Genomic DNA, 20,902 nt, shown 5'->3' on the forward strand with positions numbered 1-20,902 from the left:
AAGACAAATGAGTATTAAAAGTTTAGAAATATTTGAGGTGTAAAGAAGCAAAATTATAATTGTATTACACTTAAATGGGAAGGAAGATTAGTCTTTAAAGATTTTTCTTATTGGGTCAAAAATTCAAAATCCCACTGTGAAGGTTATACCATGTAATTTCCTATCCGTGAACTCATATTTGGACCTCAAAAATTTCTCAGTTATTAAAAAAATCGAAAATGAATATTAATTATTTTAAGTAGGCATTTGGACATCCAATATGAAATTATAATTTGACAGTAGCGTTTGAACATGTGACTTGGGAACATAATTTCAAATTTCAAATTCTCCAAAACGCATGATTTGAATCCCAAATCATGATTTCAAAATCTTTTGAATGTAAAACTTGACCCATGCGTTTATATTTTGTAGTTAATAATTTTTTAAAGAAAAAGATCCATCATTTTGCCAAAAAAAAAAAAAAAGGAGAGAAGAGACTCAAGCTTGCAGTGACGCTGATCTTGAAATCAAGAATGAAAACAAGCTTTGAAATCTAAGCTTAATTTACACTTGAAGAATGTAATTAACTCTGGAATTCCATCAACTGCTAAATTGCATGAAGAAATATCATGAATGAATGCAACACTATCTTTGATCAATTGGGCACTACACCTGACTAATTGCAAAATTATGGGAAATGTAGCTAAACTAAAGGCGAGAATTCCAGCTCGGGCAGTAGAATCCTATCTCACTAAAGTTGACACATTGAGACAGTGCAGCTGTGAGATTTCTTACATCATCTAATGTGTGAGCTGCACTCAGAGTTATCCTTAACCTGAAATAAAGGACGACAGAACTACATTAATGTCAATATATATATGTTCCCAGTGACACTAGGGATCACGGTTTGGATAATATCCTGAAAACACAAGCTTCTGAATTTCAACCATGTTTGATTAAACATGAGCAAACCTTCACTGCTGCTTTAAATTACCCACATTATCGATGTACTAACTTACAGACAAATAAATGGAAGTCACTGTTATACATTATTAGGCTGGAATTTCCCAGAAAGGAACATGGTAATGCCTTCATGTATTAACCATCAATTTTACGAGTACTTTAGTCCACTCAAAAGTAACTGTTACGGGTGGCTCATGGAAGGTGTAAGATTTGTCGCTCATAGCCAAGGTGACAGAACACCCTCCAGTTTATCTCCTCCGCTGGGGAGTGAAGGCAAGGTAAAATGAACCACCCAGAAAGCTTATATCGTTGTTAGGATAGCTACATCAGAAATTCCTTAAGCAGAACTAAATAATGCAAGAAAAGAGCCCAAAGTTCCACATGAAGCAATCAGGAGACCAAACTAACAGATAATGACGCGACAAAAATTGTCATGAAGAAAATGCTATCACACAAAAAACAGCAGCAATCACTACAAGTTCCGGAAAGTGATATGAAAGCAACAAACCTGCATGAGTTAGGGGCCACTGTTGGAGGTCTTATTGCAGTTATGTGGAAGCCAAATTCCAAAAGATGCCTGCGTAGGAGAGATGAGAGATTTAGGAAAACATTAAAATGGAGAGACAAACAGACTGACAGACGCTCAAAAGACAGGGAAACCTGCTAGCCTGCAAGGCTGTCTCTTCACTTCCCACTATGAGCGAAATGATGGGACTTGTAATGGGAATTCCCGTCATATCACGGAAATCCTGAACCCTGTTCCAGATAGCTTTTCTGCGCCACTTCTCTTTTTTAGCCACAACAACAGCAGCTGCATAAGTCGTACCATTAACAGTGTACTGGTAAGCCACATCTTTTTTATAGTAGAGAAACAAAAAGTAAGCCACATAAAGTGCCAGCTTTTACCTGATTCAGGTTTTCTGCTCCTCGTATTTCTTAATATATCTTAATTCTTTGTTTTACTTTATTTTTTTCCCAAGTAGAATAAGAAAAAAAGGAGCTTGTATAACTCAGGGATCTAAATAGTGATAAGAGCAATGATTCAACTAGGTAGATTTACCATGTGCAGCAGCAATTATGGGCACTGGGGTAGATGTCGAAAATATGAAAGAGCGGCCCCTGGACTGTATCAATTGCTTCCATTTCTTGCTGTTCATTTAGCGTTTCAACCCCAACAAAGAGAAAAAGAGTAAACAACATTCTGATTGAAAATGACAGTAAATTCACTAGCTAAGTTGTGCATCAAGGTCTAACATTTCAGTATTATTAAGGAATTTGACTTTCAGCATAAAAGAGAGTGACTGATCTACAATTGACATGTTCAACACTTATTCATGTCCGGCCGGTTGTTGAAAGAACTCCATGTCTAATAATCAAAATAGCACTTCTTAGTGACTAGGAGCGGAGAGCCCGTTGCACCTTGTTTTTCTGGCCTATAAGCAGCCGAAAGTCAAAAAGGAAAAGAAAGCACTTCTGTGGATAAGAATTTCAACTTGAACTCAAGAGTTATAGAGCCCAAACCCTAGAACCCAAAGAACTTCTGTGCGATCCACATAAAGAAAGGTAAGCAAAATCGGTCTTGTTTACAGGTCTACTTCAAGTTTCTTATTAATGAAAGGAGACTAGCTCCAAATGCGGTTCAACTGGCAAGTGACTCACAGCAGTAGATAAAAATGTAGTGCTCCCAAACTGAAGGCTTGTATCCTTCTAAAATTTAATCAAAGAGGACTAGACTTTCTGAGCCTATGCAGTCTCCAGTGAAGTAAAATAACAATGAATCTGTGTGTTTACGCCCGATATACACAGGGCGCACGCGCTCACACACACGCACAGAGAGAGATACATTTTACTATTATTTTTATAGTACCTGCATGCTATGTATCCACCATGACAACCTGCTGCCTTACTCAGAGTACCAATGCAAATGTCCACATCACTTATGCAATTGAACAACTCTGCTGCACCACCACCAGTTTTGCCACAAACAAATGTTGCATGAGCCTAAAAAGTTGTGGGAGAAAAGAACAAAAGTTCTCGTAATAATTATGCATATCAGTTCAAGAAAAAGTAAAAATAGACACTTTTTTTTTTCTAAACTATTATATTAAGGACGAAATGTCAAGAGACATGAGAACTGAAGAAAGTAAATGAACATGGATGCCATAATTCTTTGGAACATTTTCATTAGTGCTATTTTCCCAATGAAGACACAAAACGGATACTCATCGAAAGAGGAAAATTAGTATTAGAACCAAAGCAAAATTTTGAGGAACAAAATAAGATAAATATGACTTTCTTTACTAGAAGTTTAAAGACTCACATCATCAATTGCCAACAAAAACCCATGCTTCTTACGGAGTTTCATAAGGGCAAGCAGTGGTGCAAAGTCTCCATCCATACTAAACAAGCTGGTAACAAGGACAAAATCAAGTACTTGAAAAAGAACAAATCAATTATAGTAAATGCTTCCACGGTTTCTGTGTATCCGCCACTTATCCATCTTTGCACAGATAAAAGATCATACAAGTAACTACATTTAAAAAGTGCATTCATGCAGCCAACAACAACAACATACCCACTATATTCCCACAAAGTGGGGTCTATTCATGGTCAAAATAAATTGATTGATGCCCACTCATTTGTTCTATTTCGTACTTTTTTTTCCTTCTTTTTCTTCCTGCCACTTCAGGATTTCTTGAATCATGACAGTGCACATGAAGTTGAGAACAAGTGAAACTTTCAATAATGACTAACCTGTCAGTAATGACAACTTTTTTCTTCACAGGGCAATTTGTTCTGTTAAAACACAAATATATACAAATGAAGAACAGAATAACATCCACCTTAAGTAGAAAACCAAATGAAGAATAACATACAATAACTCATTAAGATGGTGCATATCACAATGCCGATAGACAAAAGCAGCTACGCTTTTTTGTTTCTCAGCTAGACGTATACCATCAATGATTGACGCGTGATTCAGGGCATCGGAAAAAACAGCAACTCTTTCATCTATTGAAGGTTGACTGTCTTTGGCTAGGAGCAGACTAACATTGCCTACAGCTGTCATAAAGGCCATATTGGCTGAAAAGCCTGTGGGACAAAGAAGGCAATCCTAATATGTAAAATGAAAGAGAGAAAGCATCAGTTTGAATCAGTCACTCACTGTAAGTGTGTCAGTTTTTGGATAATAACTGCTTAAAAACATTACACGAATATGAAAGTTACATCAGTCATCTTAATACCATGCAGAGTGCTAGATGATGATTATGGAATTTTGAAATATTTACTACAGCATCCAGGTGGTATAAGAATAGAAACAACACAAATCAGAATATCAGATGACATGATTTAATAGTTCATTGTCATTAAACAAGTGACAATTGATCCCTTATTTGAGGAGATTTGCAGCTAGGTCCATGAACCCAGTTTAATAAACATAAACTGCCTTTATCAAATTATAATAAACACGCAAGTTGCTTTTGGTGGTGTACAAGATATTCAGAAACAATTTGGTAAAATGGTAATTCTTTTTTATGATTTTTTTTTGTGTGTGTGGGAGGCGTAGCTTTTCTGCAGTTGAGAACATAAGCAGAAAGAAAGAACATGCACTTATTTATCTTTTACAAATTCTTGTGAGAGCACCCCTCCTTCATGCCCAAACACAGGTTACTCTAACATGAGCGACTCAAAAAAGATAATGAAAAAGCTTCTGAGTTCCCTTGCTCATTATTAAAATCCCTAAGTTATTGCCAACTTGCTCATTATTAAAATCCCTAAGTTATTGCTGTAATGCTAGAAGGAAAAGATATAAAGGAGAATAAGGAAGGTTGCTACAGCATTGCAGGCTCCTGCATTTGTTATGTCCTTGCTGATAGATAATCTCCCAATTAAGCAAGTTCACCAAATCAAATTATAACCTCGAATAGTTGACCAGTGAAAAAGATATTACCTCCTTGTTTTTCAACTCTGCCAGTGATGACTCTAACAATCTATGATAATTTGTGTAGCCGCATATTAGTGCAGAACCTCTTGGACCCATTCCATGCTTTTGGACTGCCTGAATACAACAGTCAGAACAAATTTAGCCTACTGGACATGATAGTTACAACAATTCACTAGTAAATGGAATGCTGAAGTGTTAATAAAACACCTGTGTTGCAGCCTTGATAACTGTGGGATGGGAACTCAAGCCCAGATAATCATTTCCAGAAAACAGGATCAACTTTCTGAATCTTCCAGCACTTGTCCCTGCTTCAGTACAAGCTACGCCACTACCACCAAGGTCATCTCCTATAATTGATTAAAAGAAATGTGATGAGTACAACATTTCTTTTTTCATTTTTTTTGATAACCAATGAATACAACATGTCAACCTGTTATGATAATTCATACAAGAGACCATAGAGATGCAGTGTCGCAAAGTATTTCTCTTTTGTAAAACGCGTAGCTTTTCTTAAGGTAGCATCCTACAGCTTTGTTATTAGAACTAGATGCATGAGTGATGCAGCTAGAAGGTAAAGGAAGCTACCACGCTCTCCATACCAATTTATAAGACAACTATTCATTTCTTTGACATCCCAAAACGTTTGGATACACTTCCATTTCTGCATGACTATCACAACTGTCAAGTAAATTTCTCAATAGGTCACTCAACTAAATGAATTTATCTAGAAAAGTCCATTTTCTTTATTTTGTATCAAAAAAAGTCACTGAACTATTCTTTTGTTTCTTTAAAAGTCACATTCACAGGAAACTTACATAAAACCACCGGAAAATTCACTTTGTTCTGCAGAGATAATGGCTCATACAACAGAGGGAAAATAAGGTTATGCATTTCTCTTGAGAATGAAGTAGAAGAAGGATCGTTATAACACGTTATTCAACAACAACAAAAAAAAAAACATACCTATTGTAACGAATGGAGTTTGGGGAGGGTGGGGTGTATGCAGACCTTATCTGGCCCTACCTAGTGTGAAGTAAAGAGGATGTTTCCAATAGACCCTCGGCTCAAGAAAAGCATTTTCAGAAATAGGTTGACAAATGTAAGAGTAAGAGATATGGTGAAAATACACTAGAAAAGAAAAGTACTGACAACAAAAATAGTAAGGATAACCCATAAAAGAAACAACAATAATAATATAATTTGAAGAATAGATAGTAATAGAATAATAATAATGATACTGATAAGTAGGGACCAAACAAGGTGGTCTAAGCTAGAACCATGTTTTTCCACGAGAAGAACGCTCGACTACCTACTAACCCTCTACTCTAATCCTCGATCTCCATTTTTTTTATCTAGGGTCATGTTCTCGGTGAGCTGGAGATGTGTCATGTCATGCGTAGTCACCTCTCCCAAATTCTTCCATGGTCAATCTATGCCTCTCTTAGATCTATCACTGTCAACCTCTTGCACCTCCTCAGTGGGTCATCCAAGTTCCTCCTTTTTACACATCCAAACCATCTCAACCCTGCTTTGGCACTTCCTGTAACTTGTCCACCACTAAATTCACTCTCATCATCTTAGCATGTATATCTTCGTTTCTAATTTTATTTCTCCTAATGTGCCCACACATCCATCAAAGCATCTTTATCTCCGCTACATTCATCTTCTGAAAGTATTTATTCTTGACTGGTCAACACTTTGCCCCCTATAACATAATTGGTCTAACAACCACTTTATAAAACATACCTTTAAGTCTCGGTAACACATTATTATCACATAGTACATAGGATGTGAGCCTCTATTTCATCCATCCCGCTCTAATACGACGTGTGACATCATCATCGATCTCTCAATTTCATTGAATTATTGACCCAAAACACTTGAAGCTTCCTCTCTTGGTGATGTCATGTGTATCAATCCTTACTTCCACATCCTGCATTCCATGTACTCTATCTTAATCCTGCTCAACCTAAACACTATGAACTGTGGAGTTAGTCTTCAAATCTCTACTCTATCTTTAACTCCACTGTGTATCTCATCAATCAATATTATGTCATCTGCAAATAACATACATCATGGTACCTTTCCTTGAAAGTGTCATGTCAATTCACCCATCACCATGACAAAAAAAGGGCTAAGAGTTGATCCTTGGTGCAACCCCATCTAAACTAGGAAGTGCTATGAGTGTCCTCCCTCCGTTCTCACTCGAGTTTGACTCAATTGTACATTGTCCTTAACTGCTCTAATATAATACTACATGTACACATCTCCATAGAACCTTCCTAGAGACTTTGTTGTATGCCTTTTCTAAGTCAATGAACATCGTATGTAAGTCTCTCTTCTTATCTCTATACTACTCAAACAATCTCCTTAGAAGATGAGAGGCTTCCACAATTGCTTGGCCCAACATGAAATCGAATTAGTTCTCAAGAATAGACTTATCCTTCCTCATCTTTATTTCTACCACCCTCTACCAAACTTTCATAGTATGACTTAGTAGTTTAATATCTCTATAGTTGTTGTAACTTTTAAATATCACCCTTGTTCTTGTATAACGGGATCATTTTAATCCGCCTCTAATCTTCAAGCATGTAAGTTGTCCTAAATATGACATTAAACAACCCGGTAGCCACTCCGTACCTACTTTGCCTGCTCTCTTTTGACAATCCATAGGGATCTCGTTTGGCCTGTTCGCTCTTCCCCCTCTCATCTTATGATTTTCCCCTTGAACTCCTCAAACTTTATACACCTACAATACCCAAAATCTCAACAGCTCTCGAGGTGTTCTAAACTACCCAGCACAGTATCCATGTTCTTCTCTACATTTAAGAGTTTATGGAAATATGCTTGTCATCTTTGTTTAATGTGTGCCTCTTCCACCAATACTTCGCCTCCAAAAAATGTAATAACATGTAATTCATTGCAATTTAAAGAATTCATACAACGAGATAAAATGAAGCACAATAATCAGACACTACAACTTAGACTGCATTTGGATAAAAAAGCTAAAATAAGAAAGAATCAAGTCCAGCTCAAGCACAATTACAGACACAAAATAGGCAACCTCGTAGGCTACCCAATATGCATCATGGTGAAGCTGCAACTTAGACAAACTTAAGTACATCTTAAAGCAGAAAATTCTGCCAATTTGTTCTTCTCAATTATAGGAGGTACCTAATTGAGATCTTAAAGCAATGTAAAAGGAGCTAGCAATTGCTGAACCTTTTACACAAGTAAAACCAGTACGCGTAGATCACATTAAATGGATTTCGGTGGTTTTATGTAAGTTTTCACCGAGTGTGACTTTTAAAGAAACAAAGGAACAGCTTTTTTTAAATATCGAAACGAAACTTATTAAGTGACTTTTTTGATACAAAAGAAAGAAAAGTGAGATAAATTCATAGCATTTGAGAAGTTTACTCCACAATAGCACAACTGTCAGTGAAATTTAAATTTGTTAATTAAGTCAAATTTCAAGAATTTTGATTCTATCAAACTAACTTTCCAAACATTACATTTATATTTCTTTCATCAAAATTTGAAATTAGCAAAAAAAAAAAAAAAAAAAAGAGAGAAAGTATAAGATACCAGGTGAGGGAATATCTTGAAGCCATCTGTGGAATGTGGTGTCTGAAATCTCAACTTCAACAGAGGCTCTATCCCATTGACGCAATCCATCGAAACATTCAAACTCCTCTTCATCTGCGCTTGTACCGTCGGAGAGATGAATAGGCCTAAGTGAACGGAGGAGTTTACGGGACTCCAGTTTCTCAAGTGTCTGCTCAACCCATTCGTTCCAACACCCCATTTCCATACAATGTCGAGCGTGAATAACGATGTGCTGAGCTTTCAGTAGGAGAAGTGAAGATTCAGTATACTGTATACAGTATATATATATATATATACATACACGGGAAGATAACGAAATCAATGTTCTAATTCCGTTGTTAACCTACGTTCTTCCACGCTCTAAAGATTCTTGTCGTTTGCCCAATGGCAACATACATTTAGACTAAACTAGTATAAGTACTTGCGCTGCGCCGAATATTTAAAAAAATAAATCATTAAAAATATTATTTATTAATTTAAAAGAATAAATTAATTTTCATTGTCGCACATTAATATATTTTAAATTAATTAAAAATTATTATAGGGGTGACATCCAGAGTTGCAACAAATGGGTATTAAGTTGTTGAGTCACACTATAAAGATTTGGGAGAGAGTGGTTGAGCAGAGGCTGAGAAAGAATTCCATTGAGTTAGCCCTACTTGATTGAAGCAGTCTCTTCCGTTCCGCCTGCGACCCCTTTAGAATTCTAATGTTGCTGTCATCCGTTTATGGGTGACAAGTTGAGCTAAATTGAAGATGAGTTCTAAGCTTTCTCCAAAGTGTGCACAAAAAGTCTTAAATTCAGCATTTGAACTCGTTGGCTAATCCCTATAGTCGTATCCGTTTCAGAGACAGTTTGAATTTATGTCTAGTTGCTTGACGACAGAGGCAATCTACCTGGTGAGGAGATTGGTGGAGCAGTATAAAGAAAGGAAGGGGAATTTACACATAGTGTTTATCGACCTAGAAAAGGCATATGATAGAGTCCTGAAGGAGGTTCTTTGAAGATTCTTGGAGGTGAGAGGGTTCCAGTGGCGTACATCAGAGTTATTAAGGATATGTACGATGGAGGAAAGACCTGGGTGAGGATGGCGGGAGGAGACTCAAAGCAGTTTCCGATTGAGATAGGGTTGCATCAGGGATCGACTCTTAGTCTGTTCCTTTTTGCGTTGCTGATGTTGACGCGGAGTATTTAAGGCGAGGTGCCTTGGTGTATGTTATTTATGGATAATGTAGTGTTAATTGATGAGACGCGGAGGGGTGTGAATGACAAATTGGAGGTCTGGAGGCAAACCCTTGAGTCTAAGGAGTTCAGGTTGAGTAGGTCAAAGACGAAATATTTAAAATGCAAGTTTAGTGACTTGAGGCAGGAGGACGACGTGGTGGTGGGGTTGGAATCCCAGGACGTTTGTAAGAGGGACAGTTTTAAGTATCTTGGGTCTACGATTTTTGAATGGTGAGATTGACGAGGATGTCTCTAAGCGTATTGGAGCAGGATAGATATAGTGGAGGCTCGCCTCGGAGGTGTTGTGTGATAAGAAGGTGCCCCTTAAGCTTAAAGGCAAATTCTATAGAGTGGCAGTCTATTCGGCCATGTTGGATGAAGCGGAGTGTTGGCCAGTCAAGCGCCCTATATCCAAAAATTGAAGGTTGCAGAAATGAGAATATTGTGTTGGATGTGTGGGCTTACTATAGGGGACAGAGTAAGGAATGAGATTATCTGGAAGAAGGTGGAAGTGACTTCGGTAGAGGACAAAATATGAAAAGAAAGACTGAGATGGTTTGGGCATGTAATGAGGAGGGGCACGGATGCCCCAGTTTGTAGGTGTGAGAAGCTTGCTTTGTATGACTTCAGGAGAGGTAAAGGTAGACCAAAGAAATACTGGAGGGAGGTGATTAGACATGACATGGAGCAGCTTCATCTGACTGAAGACATAACCGTAGATAGGAAGGTGTGGAGGGCGCGGATAAAGGTAGGAGGCTAGTGTGAGTGTGTGGGTTGTAGCATGCAGTTAGGAGAGATCTTGTGTAGCTGGGGAAGTAACCCTAGGACTGTGTACATAGGTGGGTGCCCTTTTTCTTATGTCTTAGTTCCTATTTGTCTTATTTCGTGTCGCTAGTATTTTCTCATATTTCGTATTTCTACGATTACTATTTTAGCATTTCTTATTCCTGATTTTCTTTTATGTCACCCATCCCCCCCTCCCATTTACTATTATTTATCTTGAAACAGTCTTTCTATTTCTTCGGAGGTAGCGGTATGGACTGCGTACATCTTACCCTCCTCAGACCCTACTTGTGGGAATACACTAGGTTTGTTGTTGTTGTAAAAATTATTAAATATAATTTGTAATGAATAATTCAAAAAATTATATAGTTAAATTAATTTAGTTGAACAATGTACTCTCCTTTCGCTGTCACTGTGCCACCCCCCCCCCCCCCCCATAATCCCTTAATCATATCATATGATTAAAAAAAATTAATCATATAATTATCAAAAGATTGACTGATAATTTTCTTTATTGCATTGTTCACTATCTAAAATTATTTGATTGTTAATATTGACTTTTATTATTCATTTGACTTGTTGTTTATCGAGATTTTAGTTGTATGATTTTAAAAAATTTAAATGACAAATAGAATCAGTAAATGTTTTTTATATATAAATGTATATTTGCAAGTAAAATCATGAAAAGAATAAATCAATTGCAATAATTAGATGCATATAAATCTATTTTATAACTTTCTTAGTAGATAGTAGATATGTAAATGTGACAGAGAAATATATTAAGACAAATAAAAATGATAATATTTGTGCATATACAAATATGTTTCGATTCATTCTTTATACAAATGGTCTGATAAACCTCCTTTGTATCTTTCTATTCTCGATAGTACTTGTTAATTTCTTAAATATTCATTTCGCATTTTGGAGAAATTTATGTGCATAAGATTTGGTGAAACTTCATTTTCCTTAGGTACATCTGTGACAAAAGATAAATATAATATTAATCACAAAAAATAATAAAATAACTATAAAATTAAATCAAGTATGAGAACATACCTTTGTAATTATTCAGAGAAATATGATGACCATTACCTATGATTTTTTCATTCATAGTAGGTACATCTATTTCAAAAGATAAATATAATATTAATCAATGATAAAATAATTTTAAATTAAATTAACCATGAACAATATATATTTATGGATAAATAAAAGAATCTGATGAGAATTACCTATAATCTTTATATCCATGGTAGATATATCCGTAACAAAAATAGATATAATATTGATACGGGACAAATGACCATCTTATCTTTTGATGACATCTTTAGAGGCCAACACATAGAAGCTCAAGACTTGGTCACCTTGAGGATATGAGAACATGCATGGAGGATCCGTTTTGAGCATGCCATTAAACAAACCTATGTGTGGAAGATTGCGTGGGGGCTTACATTTGATGCCAATTCGAGACTACAAGTTTTGAAGTGTGACCCCATGATTTTGGAGCATTAAAGAAGCACCATTCATTAAGGGTATTTTGGGGTGTGCACATGTTAAAGAAACAACCCATGACCTCTCCCTTCATTAAGGGTATTTTGGTCCATTATACTATGTACTAAGCTAGGCTATATATAGTCTCTTATTAGGTTTTTTTTCTCTTTAGTTGTTTAATGATGAAAATATGAGACAATGAAAATCCTCTCTCTTGAGAGTAGACCACCTTAGTGTAGTTCTTAGTTAGGGCTTGGACTAGCCATTGTAGCTTAGGGCTTGGAAAAATCAATATTGTTCTTTGCTTGGAAACGGTGGATCTTGAGGTGAGTTGATTCCCTTGGCGGTCATCGTAAGAACTTGGTGCTTGTTAACGTATTTTGTAGAAGTTTTAGAGTTTAATTTAGTCTTTAGTTGCTACATTATGTGTTCTCTTTGTGTCAAGTTACCTATCTTTTTTTCCGTTTAAGTTTGTGTTTGTTGTTTTCGTTGGTGTCTTGTCGTGTGGACTGTTTTGCGAAGATTGTGGACTATTTTGTTCTCATTTAGATACCGTTTGGTATCAAATATTAAGCATAAATAACAATAAAATAATTAAAAATCAAGTAAAGCATCAACATACTTTGATAGTTATTCAAAGAAATTTGATGAGCACTATAACCTAAAATCTTTTTATCCATTGTAGAAATTCTTTGTGATAAAAAAATGTATATTAAAATATAATTTGTAAAAATTCTTTACTTTTATAGTATACTGATAACCTGGTAGTATTTTGAATAAAATGGATAAGGAAAGGTATAAATATGACTTTGTTAGTATTAAATATGAGAATAAAAATTTTATCATTGCTACACTTAAGCACATAAACGATAGAAAATTTGAAAAATTTAAGATAAATAAAAATTTGTAAATGATTAACAATAAAAAAGAAGAAGAAAGTTTACATTGCTATATGTGTCACTAGAGGGTATATATATAAGAGATTGAAAAAATAAAAATTTCGTGAAAATTAAAATTTCTTTCAAGTTCAAAATTGAATTTGATATTAATTTGTTAGAAAAGATAGAATTCTTGAATTTCATAATTATCTTATAATTTATATATTTTGAGTTTGAAAATATATCTAAAATTGATGATATCAATAAAGAGTTTTTCATAATAAAATAAACAAAATAGAAGAAGATATTTGAAATTTATACTACTGATTCTAAATTTTATTAACTTATTTTATCTTTTTCCATATGTGTTTCCCTATTCTTTACTTTTATAGTATACTGATAACCTGGTAGTATTTTGAATAAAATGAATAAGGAAAGGTATAAATATGACTTTGTTAGTAGTACATATGAGAATAAAAATTTTATTATTGCTACACTGCATGTATAAATAAAAATAGTTAAGTACATAAACGATAGAAAATTTGAAAGATTTAAGATAAATAAAAATTTGTAAATGATTAACAATAAAAAAGAAGAAGAAAGTTTACACTGCTATATGTGTCACTGGAGGGTATATATATAAGATATTGAAAAATTAAAAATTTCATGAAAACTAAAAATTCTTTCAAATTCAAAATTGAATTTGATATTAATTTGTTAGAAAAGATAGGATTCTTAAATGTCATAATTATTTTATAATTTATATATTTTGAGTTTGAAAATATATCTAAAATTGATGGTATCAATAAAGAGTTTTTCATAATAAAATAAACGAAATAGAAAAAGATATTTCAAATTTATACTACTGATTCTAAAATTTATTAACTTATTTTATCTTTTTCCATATGTGTTTCCCTCCCCCCTGTAACACCCCGATTTTCTGAATCGGAATGCTACACGCTGCTCATGACCCCGAAGGACCACAAGCTAACCCATGACTGATATCTATACCTGTACACTACATAATATAACATGAAAATGCAGAAACATGTACTGAATGACCATAAAGTTCAAATCTAAATAAAACATCTAATAAGACAATGTCTGAAAACGGAATAATAATACCAAAACAAATCTGAAATAACTGTCTGACATGCTATAGTCTAGAAAGCCTCTAAACTGTCTGAATAAGGAGTTGATGGGACATGTCCCCAACTAACTTCATCTAGAAACTGAACTAAAATAGTAAATGAAGCAATAATCATATCGTTCTCGAATGAGAAAGACTCACTACAAACTCTGAACACTAGAATGCTACTGCTGATCTGGATCTTGTGCCTTTGAACCTATGGTGTAACATAAGAGAAAGCACCATAGCGCAAATGCGTCAGTACGTCTGAATGTACTGAGTATATGAGTGAGGTAGGCTAAATGCAAAAGGGTTATATGCATGAACAATACTAAATGATATGAACGTGAGAATGCATACATGGATACATAACTGTAATTGAACTCATGGAGATACTGACTACTGAGTCTGAATACTGACAACATGAGTGTACTGATACTGAGATACCGAATAGATGAATGACTATTTCTGACAGTTCGAATTATAAAGAACTGGTCTGATTGACTGTGTCTAACAATCCTGAAATTAAGTACTGATAGCATGAGTTTACTGATATCTAATATAACTGACAAATGAGTTCTGGTAGCTGATAACATAAGTTTTGACAACTGATATATATGATAACATGAGTGGCTATATCTGATAGCCCTGATACTGGTTACTGGTAACATGAGTAACTATATCTGACAGCCTTAATCTTGGTTACTGATAATATGAGTGACTATATCTGATAGCCCTGGTACTGAATACTGATAACATGAGTGGCCGTATCTGACAATCCTGAATCTGATGGAACTATCTGAGTCCCGTACTGTATCTGATTTGACTGTATCTGACAGTCCTGATATACTGAAATCTGAAGAACTATCTGATTTCTTTTACTGAGACTGAAACTAAAATTGTGGGAGGTAGTTGTTTAACCGACATGCCCCATATATGCTATTATAGCTGAGCTGGGGTCCAATCTCTGCCCTGACTGGAAGGGTGTCAATACCGCGCCACTAGTAAAGACAACGTGTGAGTAACCCTCGTATAACAAGTAACTCTAGTGAGAATGGTGGGAACCCTCATATAACAGGTTAAGCCACCTCATCTACCCTCATATAACAGGCTGCAATATCTCAACCTATGCTGGCTACATAGTTCTGAAACACAAGAATGACTGCTAAGAATCACACCCTCATATAACAGGTGAGTTCCCATCTTTGGGTTCACTCGATGCTAACTCCTACTCCCATCTGAAGAGACTGAACATGATTAACTAAGTTGAACTGAATAACTGAACTGAATTGATTAGCTGAACTGATACTGATTAACTGGACTGATACTAGTGGTATTGTTTAGCAGAGCAAAACTAAGTTTACTGGATTTCGAATACTGACGGAATGTATTGAGTTCTGAGGACTGGTTAAGAGTACTGACGTTACTGAGATTAACTGTGAATACTGTGGTTACTGAGCACTGAGATTACTGAGATTACTGGACTACTGAGATTGTTGAGATTACTGAGTTTTCTTAAGTCACATGACTGACTGAATTCTATAGATCATGGCTTGCCTGAGAGTATTGTGATAACATGACATGGCTCTAGGCACACAACTACTTTTTTTGGGTACAAGTACCCCCAAGACTCGATGGAAAGAAACTGACACAACTTGACTTTCTTGAGTACATGACCATCAATAACAATCCACAATACATGAGTGAGGGATTTCATGAAGTACATGGTCATCATAATATCTAACATGAATAGAAATGCTTATAATAAAGTGATAAATCTCATATTCTAATATTATAGGCATTCTGACAACATATACTATGCATAATAAGGGCATGGAAACCATTGAAGCATAAAGGAATGTCAAACATGTAACATTTAGTTCATATTATAATAATTTGGGGATAACTCATATGATACTTCAAAATTATGATCTTGTTCATAGCATGGAAGGCATATAGACACACTATGAATCTATTCCCCAATCATCATGTACATTCCATTAACACATATATTGCATAAAAATGAAAAGTGAGCTCTTTAAACATAATAGACTAGCATGAATTTATCATGTAGTTCACCCTTAAGTTATAATACATAATTTTTATTATTCTAGGCATTTTATCAAACACCTTACATGCACAATATTGATCATAGGTGTACTTAACAAATTTAGAAATCTTGAACCACCCAAATTCACGGGTTTCTAACTAACATGCCCATACACTTCTTGGAAACATATTTAGATACCATATTGAAACACAATTAATAATCATCAACATGAACATAATCACACAACAACATAAAGATCATAATTTATTATCTAAAACATGGTTCTTGAGCTCCACGGATGAAAGTGATCTGTGGATGAACACTGCACATATCTTATTTGTTAATTTCATGAAGATTGATGGAGAGAATTTCTTGATTTGAATCTTCTATGAAAATCCTAGTTTGTGTTCTTGAGAGGATTTTGAGAGAAAGAATATGTTTTGGTGAAATAAGGACTTAATTCTGTGTTTAGGCATTATATAGGGGTGGAAAAAGGACTACTTTTGCCCCAAAAATGGACTTTTAAGTCACCTGGACACCCACATGTGCGGTCCACACTTTATCGCATACCTTAGGGTGTGCATCACACATCTTATCACACATATTAGGGTGTGGTCGCACACCTTATCACACACCTTAGGTTGTGCGTCGCACACCTTATGTCAGGCGGCGTACTCCACTTTCCAAAGTCATAACTTCTTGCTTGGGTGTCATATTTTAGAGAAATCGGTATTGTTGGAAAGCTAATTCAAAGATCTTTTATTTGATATATATTAGGCCCTCTAATTCAATATATACAAGGAGTTATGATTGATTGAAGTTGACCCAAGTTTTGAAGCTCACTAAAACTTGAACGATAGGAAAGCTTTCAACTTGTACTTGAGTTAGGGAACCTCTATGATCTAAATTCATGCTCAAATAGATTCCCACACTACATAATTCTTCAACATACTAAATTTACATAGGATTCGAGGCTTTTGAAATGTATATGCATAGGAATGATGAATTTTCATTCTAGTCCAAAATGTAGGGTATTACAATATCTCCCCCTTGGAAACATTCATCCTCAAATGAGACTGGCTGAGATGAGAGAAAATACAACTGACATGAATATAGAGCATGAATGACTGATCATGATTTCATGGCTGACATGATTGATAAGCTGAACATATCATACTGAACATGCATATTTGATGCATGCATAACTGATTCATAAGTACATGAGAGAGAGTACTGATAAACTGATCACACATATCTGATGCACGAATATATGACTGAACTGGCTCATGATCATGCAAATAAATATGCAATGGTAAAGATACTAAGTTTGAACTTGGAACTGAGCATGAAACTGAATACCAAGTTTTTACTGAAATTTGAACATAAGAATGAGTAAGCTCAAAGAAGACTGCTACCATAAACTAAAAATACCGATGAGTCTGAGATTGATTACTCAATATGCATGAGCGGAAACATAAGAACATAACTGAGTCTGGAACATGATGCATAAACTAAACTGAGTCTGCAATGCATGACATGGATAGAGTATCGTATCGTGGACTAAACTGAGCCATTGAGTACATGGCTTACTGTTGAGTTTTGAAGCTAGTGGGTTGGCTTATAAGTAACACTTCATCCAAGATGGATTCATCAAAGAAAACAACATGTTTAAATCAAGAAAGTTTGGGGGCTATAGTGTATCTCCCCCTTGGGACACTATGTCCCTTGAAGGATGTTGGACTGACCTTGCTGAGATATTGAGGAAGTAGAGGCAATGCACAAGGCACCTAGGTACGAAATTATAACTGATTATCTGAGATCTAAAACTGAAGCGTGATGCACGAATGCATAGACATACTGACTTATCTAATTAATTGAGTAACTGGTAACTGAATGCTGGGTATGCAAGACTGAATTGTACTTAATCTGAGTAGCTGAGCTGAGGCCATAAAGTATTATGCATATGAGAAGGGACTGACTGAGTAACATGAGGTAACTGATCATGGATTTCATGAAAGCTATATTGTCTAAAAATGTAGGACCAAGCGTATTACATAATTTGGAAACATTCCATAGACTGAGGTATTGGAATACCTATAACTGAGTAGCTGATAACTGTATGCTATGGTTAAGCAAGTCTAAAATTGAACTGAATTTTTGAGCTGAATACAGATTTGAAGCTAACACTATAACTTTAGACTGTAACTGGGATCCATACTGGAACTAAATGCTAGGTCCCGATAACAAAATACTGAAACTGAGGTTTTGACTGATACTGAAGTGCTTAATTCTTAGATTGACTACTAATTACTGAGTCTTGAGTACTAAAACTATAACTGAGATGACAAATGAGTTATGATAGTCGCATAATGAAGGCTGACATAAGTCAAGGATCTGAATATACATTCACACTCAGAATTTTCCCAATTTCTAAGTATTACCTCTTGATAGCCCTTTGCTTGCATACTGACAGGATATTCAAGCCTATCTTCATAACTATACCATCATATAAAACATGAATGCAATAGTCTACTCTTAACATGAAACATTAACTCTCTCCTATCTAAGCAATTTCTCAACACTACACTATTCTCATAAAGAGAGCTCATGAAGGGTTAAATCAGGAGAACCTGAAACATAAATGGATGAATACTGACTGAACTTGACACATGACTGAAATCTGAGAAATAGAATATCTGTGGCATAAATTTACCAAAAGGTCTGGACTGAGGATATACATGACATAGTCTGAATTTATCTGATCAGTAAGGGCGTAGCATGAGCCATGGAAACTGAGTATACTGGGGAGCATGATACATGTACATGAGTCATGAATTGCATGACCTGAGTCTGGAATTTCTGAGTTCATGGAACATGATCTGTAACACTGAGTGAGCTGAAACTGAACTCCCTATACTAAGAACTGAAAGCGCACACGATTCTATGGAATGCGTGTGAACATAAGTTGTATTTATGGAATCTGAGATATGAAGCATGCATAGGCATTATGCTGACTGAACTGGCTGGCCCACTTGTACGTAATAGAATCGAAATCAAGGCAAATTCAAAAATCTTTACGCTAAGATAAGGATGGTCGGGAATCATCTTTCCTAACTGCTATTCTGTACATACTGGCACTACTACTGGAATCTGAGAGCCTGACTTGGTTACTTGATCTATCATCTCTCCCTTAGCTTTAAGCCATAATCATAAATTTGTGAACACTAAACTAATCTATGAACTGCACTAAAATCATCATCACATACTTAATACTCTGATCAACACATGCTCGCCTTACTAAATACATCATCTGTCTCTGTTTCCTCACATACTACTAATATCACATTCACACCTTCATGCTTAATTTCAAGTCAATAAACTTAAATTTCTAGCTCATATTGTTCAAGCCTACTGATTCATTATAGCACAACTATCCCCATGAATACATAATTTATTCAATATGGATATCGTATCCTAACTTGTATACTGCTAAACTCCTGGGTTCATGCTTCTAACTCTGGGTCACATACTATCATAGGATTTTGAGAAGGGATCTGATGGCAGATCTAAATCTGGGTTTGAGAATGAGTTCTCATGATCATGAATGAGATCTATACAACTTTGGAACATAACTTAACTGATGGAATACTGTCTGGGAAAGCCCTATCTTTAGGACTTGAGCTTTACTATTTCTATTACCTTGAAAGTAAGGTGGAATTAACCTAAGTGAAGCATGATGAGAATCTACATGAGTTTCTTAGAGAACCTTGCTATAGCATGATTTGAGACATGAAAGAAGGGAAACTATTCCTAAAACATCTCATAGCCTCCTGTACATAAGTGTGGTGCACAACACATGCATGTACAAAACTCTACTAGATACAGCTTTAAGACTTCCTAGGACTCTATTGAACCTTAGGCTCTGATACCAAGTTTATAACACCCCGATTTTCTAAATCGGAATGCTACACGGTGCTTATAACCCTGAAGGACCACAAGCTAACACATGACTGATATCTATACCTGTACACTACATAATATAACATGAAAATGTGGAAACATGTAGTGAATGTCCATAAGGTTCAAATTTGAATAAAACATCTGATAAGACAATGTCTGAAAATGGAATAATAATACTAAAACAAATCTGAAATAACTGTCTGACATGCTATAGTCTGGAAAGCCTCTAAACTTTCTGAATAAGGAGTTGATGGGATATGTCCCCAACTAACTTCATCTAGCAACTAAACTAAAATAGTAAATGAAGCAATAATCATATCGTCCTCGAATGAGAAGGACTCACTGCAAACTCTGAACACTGGAATGCTATTGCTGATCCGGAGCTTATGCCTCTGAACCTATGGTGTAACATAAGAGAAAGCACCATAGCGCAAATGTGTCAGTGTATCTGAATGTACTGAGTATATGAGTGAGGTAGGCTAAATGCAAAAGGGTTATATGTATGAACAATACTGACTGATATGAATGTGAGAATACATACATGCATACGTAACTGTAACTGAACTCGTGAAGATACTGACTACTGAGTCTGAATTCTGCCAATATGAGTGTACTGATATTGAGATACTGAATAGATGAACAACTATTTTTGACAGTTCGAATTATGAAGAACTGGTCTGATTGACTGTGTCTAACAATCCCGAAACTGAGTACTGATAGTATGAGTTTACTGATATCTAATATAACTGAAAAATGAGTTCTGATAGCTAATATAGCTGATAACATGAGTTTTGGCAACTGATATATCTGATAACATGAGTGACTATATCTGATAGCCCTGATACTGATTACTGGTAACATGAGTAACTATATCTGACAACCCTGATCT

General features: G+C 35.4%; 1 protein-coding gene across 1 annotated transcript; it reads right to left on the bottom strand.

The window, feature by feature from the left end:
- Positions 1-500: 500 nt before the first annotated feature.
- Positions 501-8,886, bottom strand: LOC107873374 (8-amino-7-oxononanoate synthase). Its single transcript, XM_016720212.2, has 11 exons — positions 8,477-8,886; positions 5,096-5,235; positions 4,895-5,002; positions 3,819-4,057; positions 3,697-3,738; positions 3,263-3,350; positions 2,810-2,943; positions 2,003-2,091; positions 1,603-1,753; positions 1,451-1,519; positions 501-814 (listed from the first exon to the last, which is right to left on the bottom strand). The coding sequence occupies exons 1-11, from the start codon at positions 8,700-8,702 to the stop codon at positions 688-690; spliced, it is 1,413 nt and encodes a 470-aa protein (XP_016575698.1). The 5' UTR covers positions 8,703-8,886; the 3' UTR covers positions 501-687.
- Positions 8,887-20,902: the final 12,016 nt, after the last annotated feature.

This window comes from Capsicum annuum, chromosome 6 (assembly GCF_002878395.1).
Source record: "Capsicum annuum cultivar UCD-10X-F1 chromosome 6, UCD10Xv1.1, whole genome shotgun sequence".
Classification (NCBI taxonomy): Eukaryota; Viridiplantae; Streptophyta; class Magnoliopsida; order Solanales; family Solanaceae; genus Capsicum; species Capsicum annuum.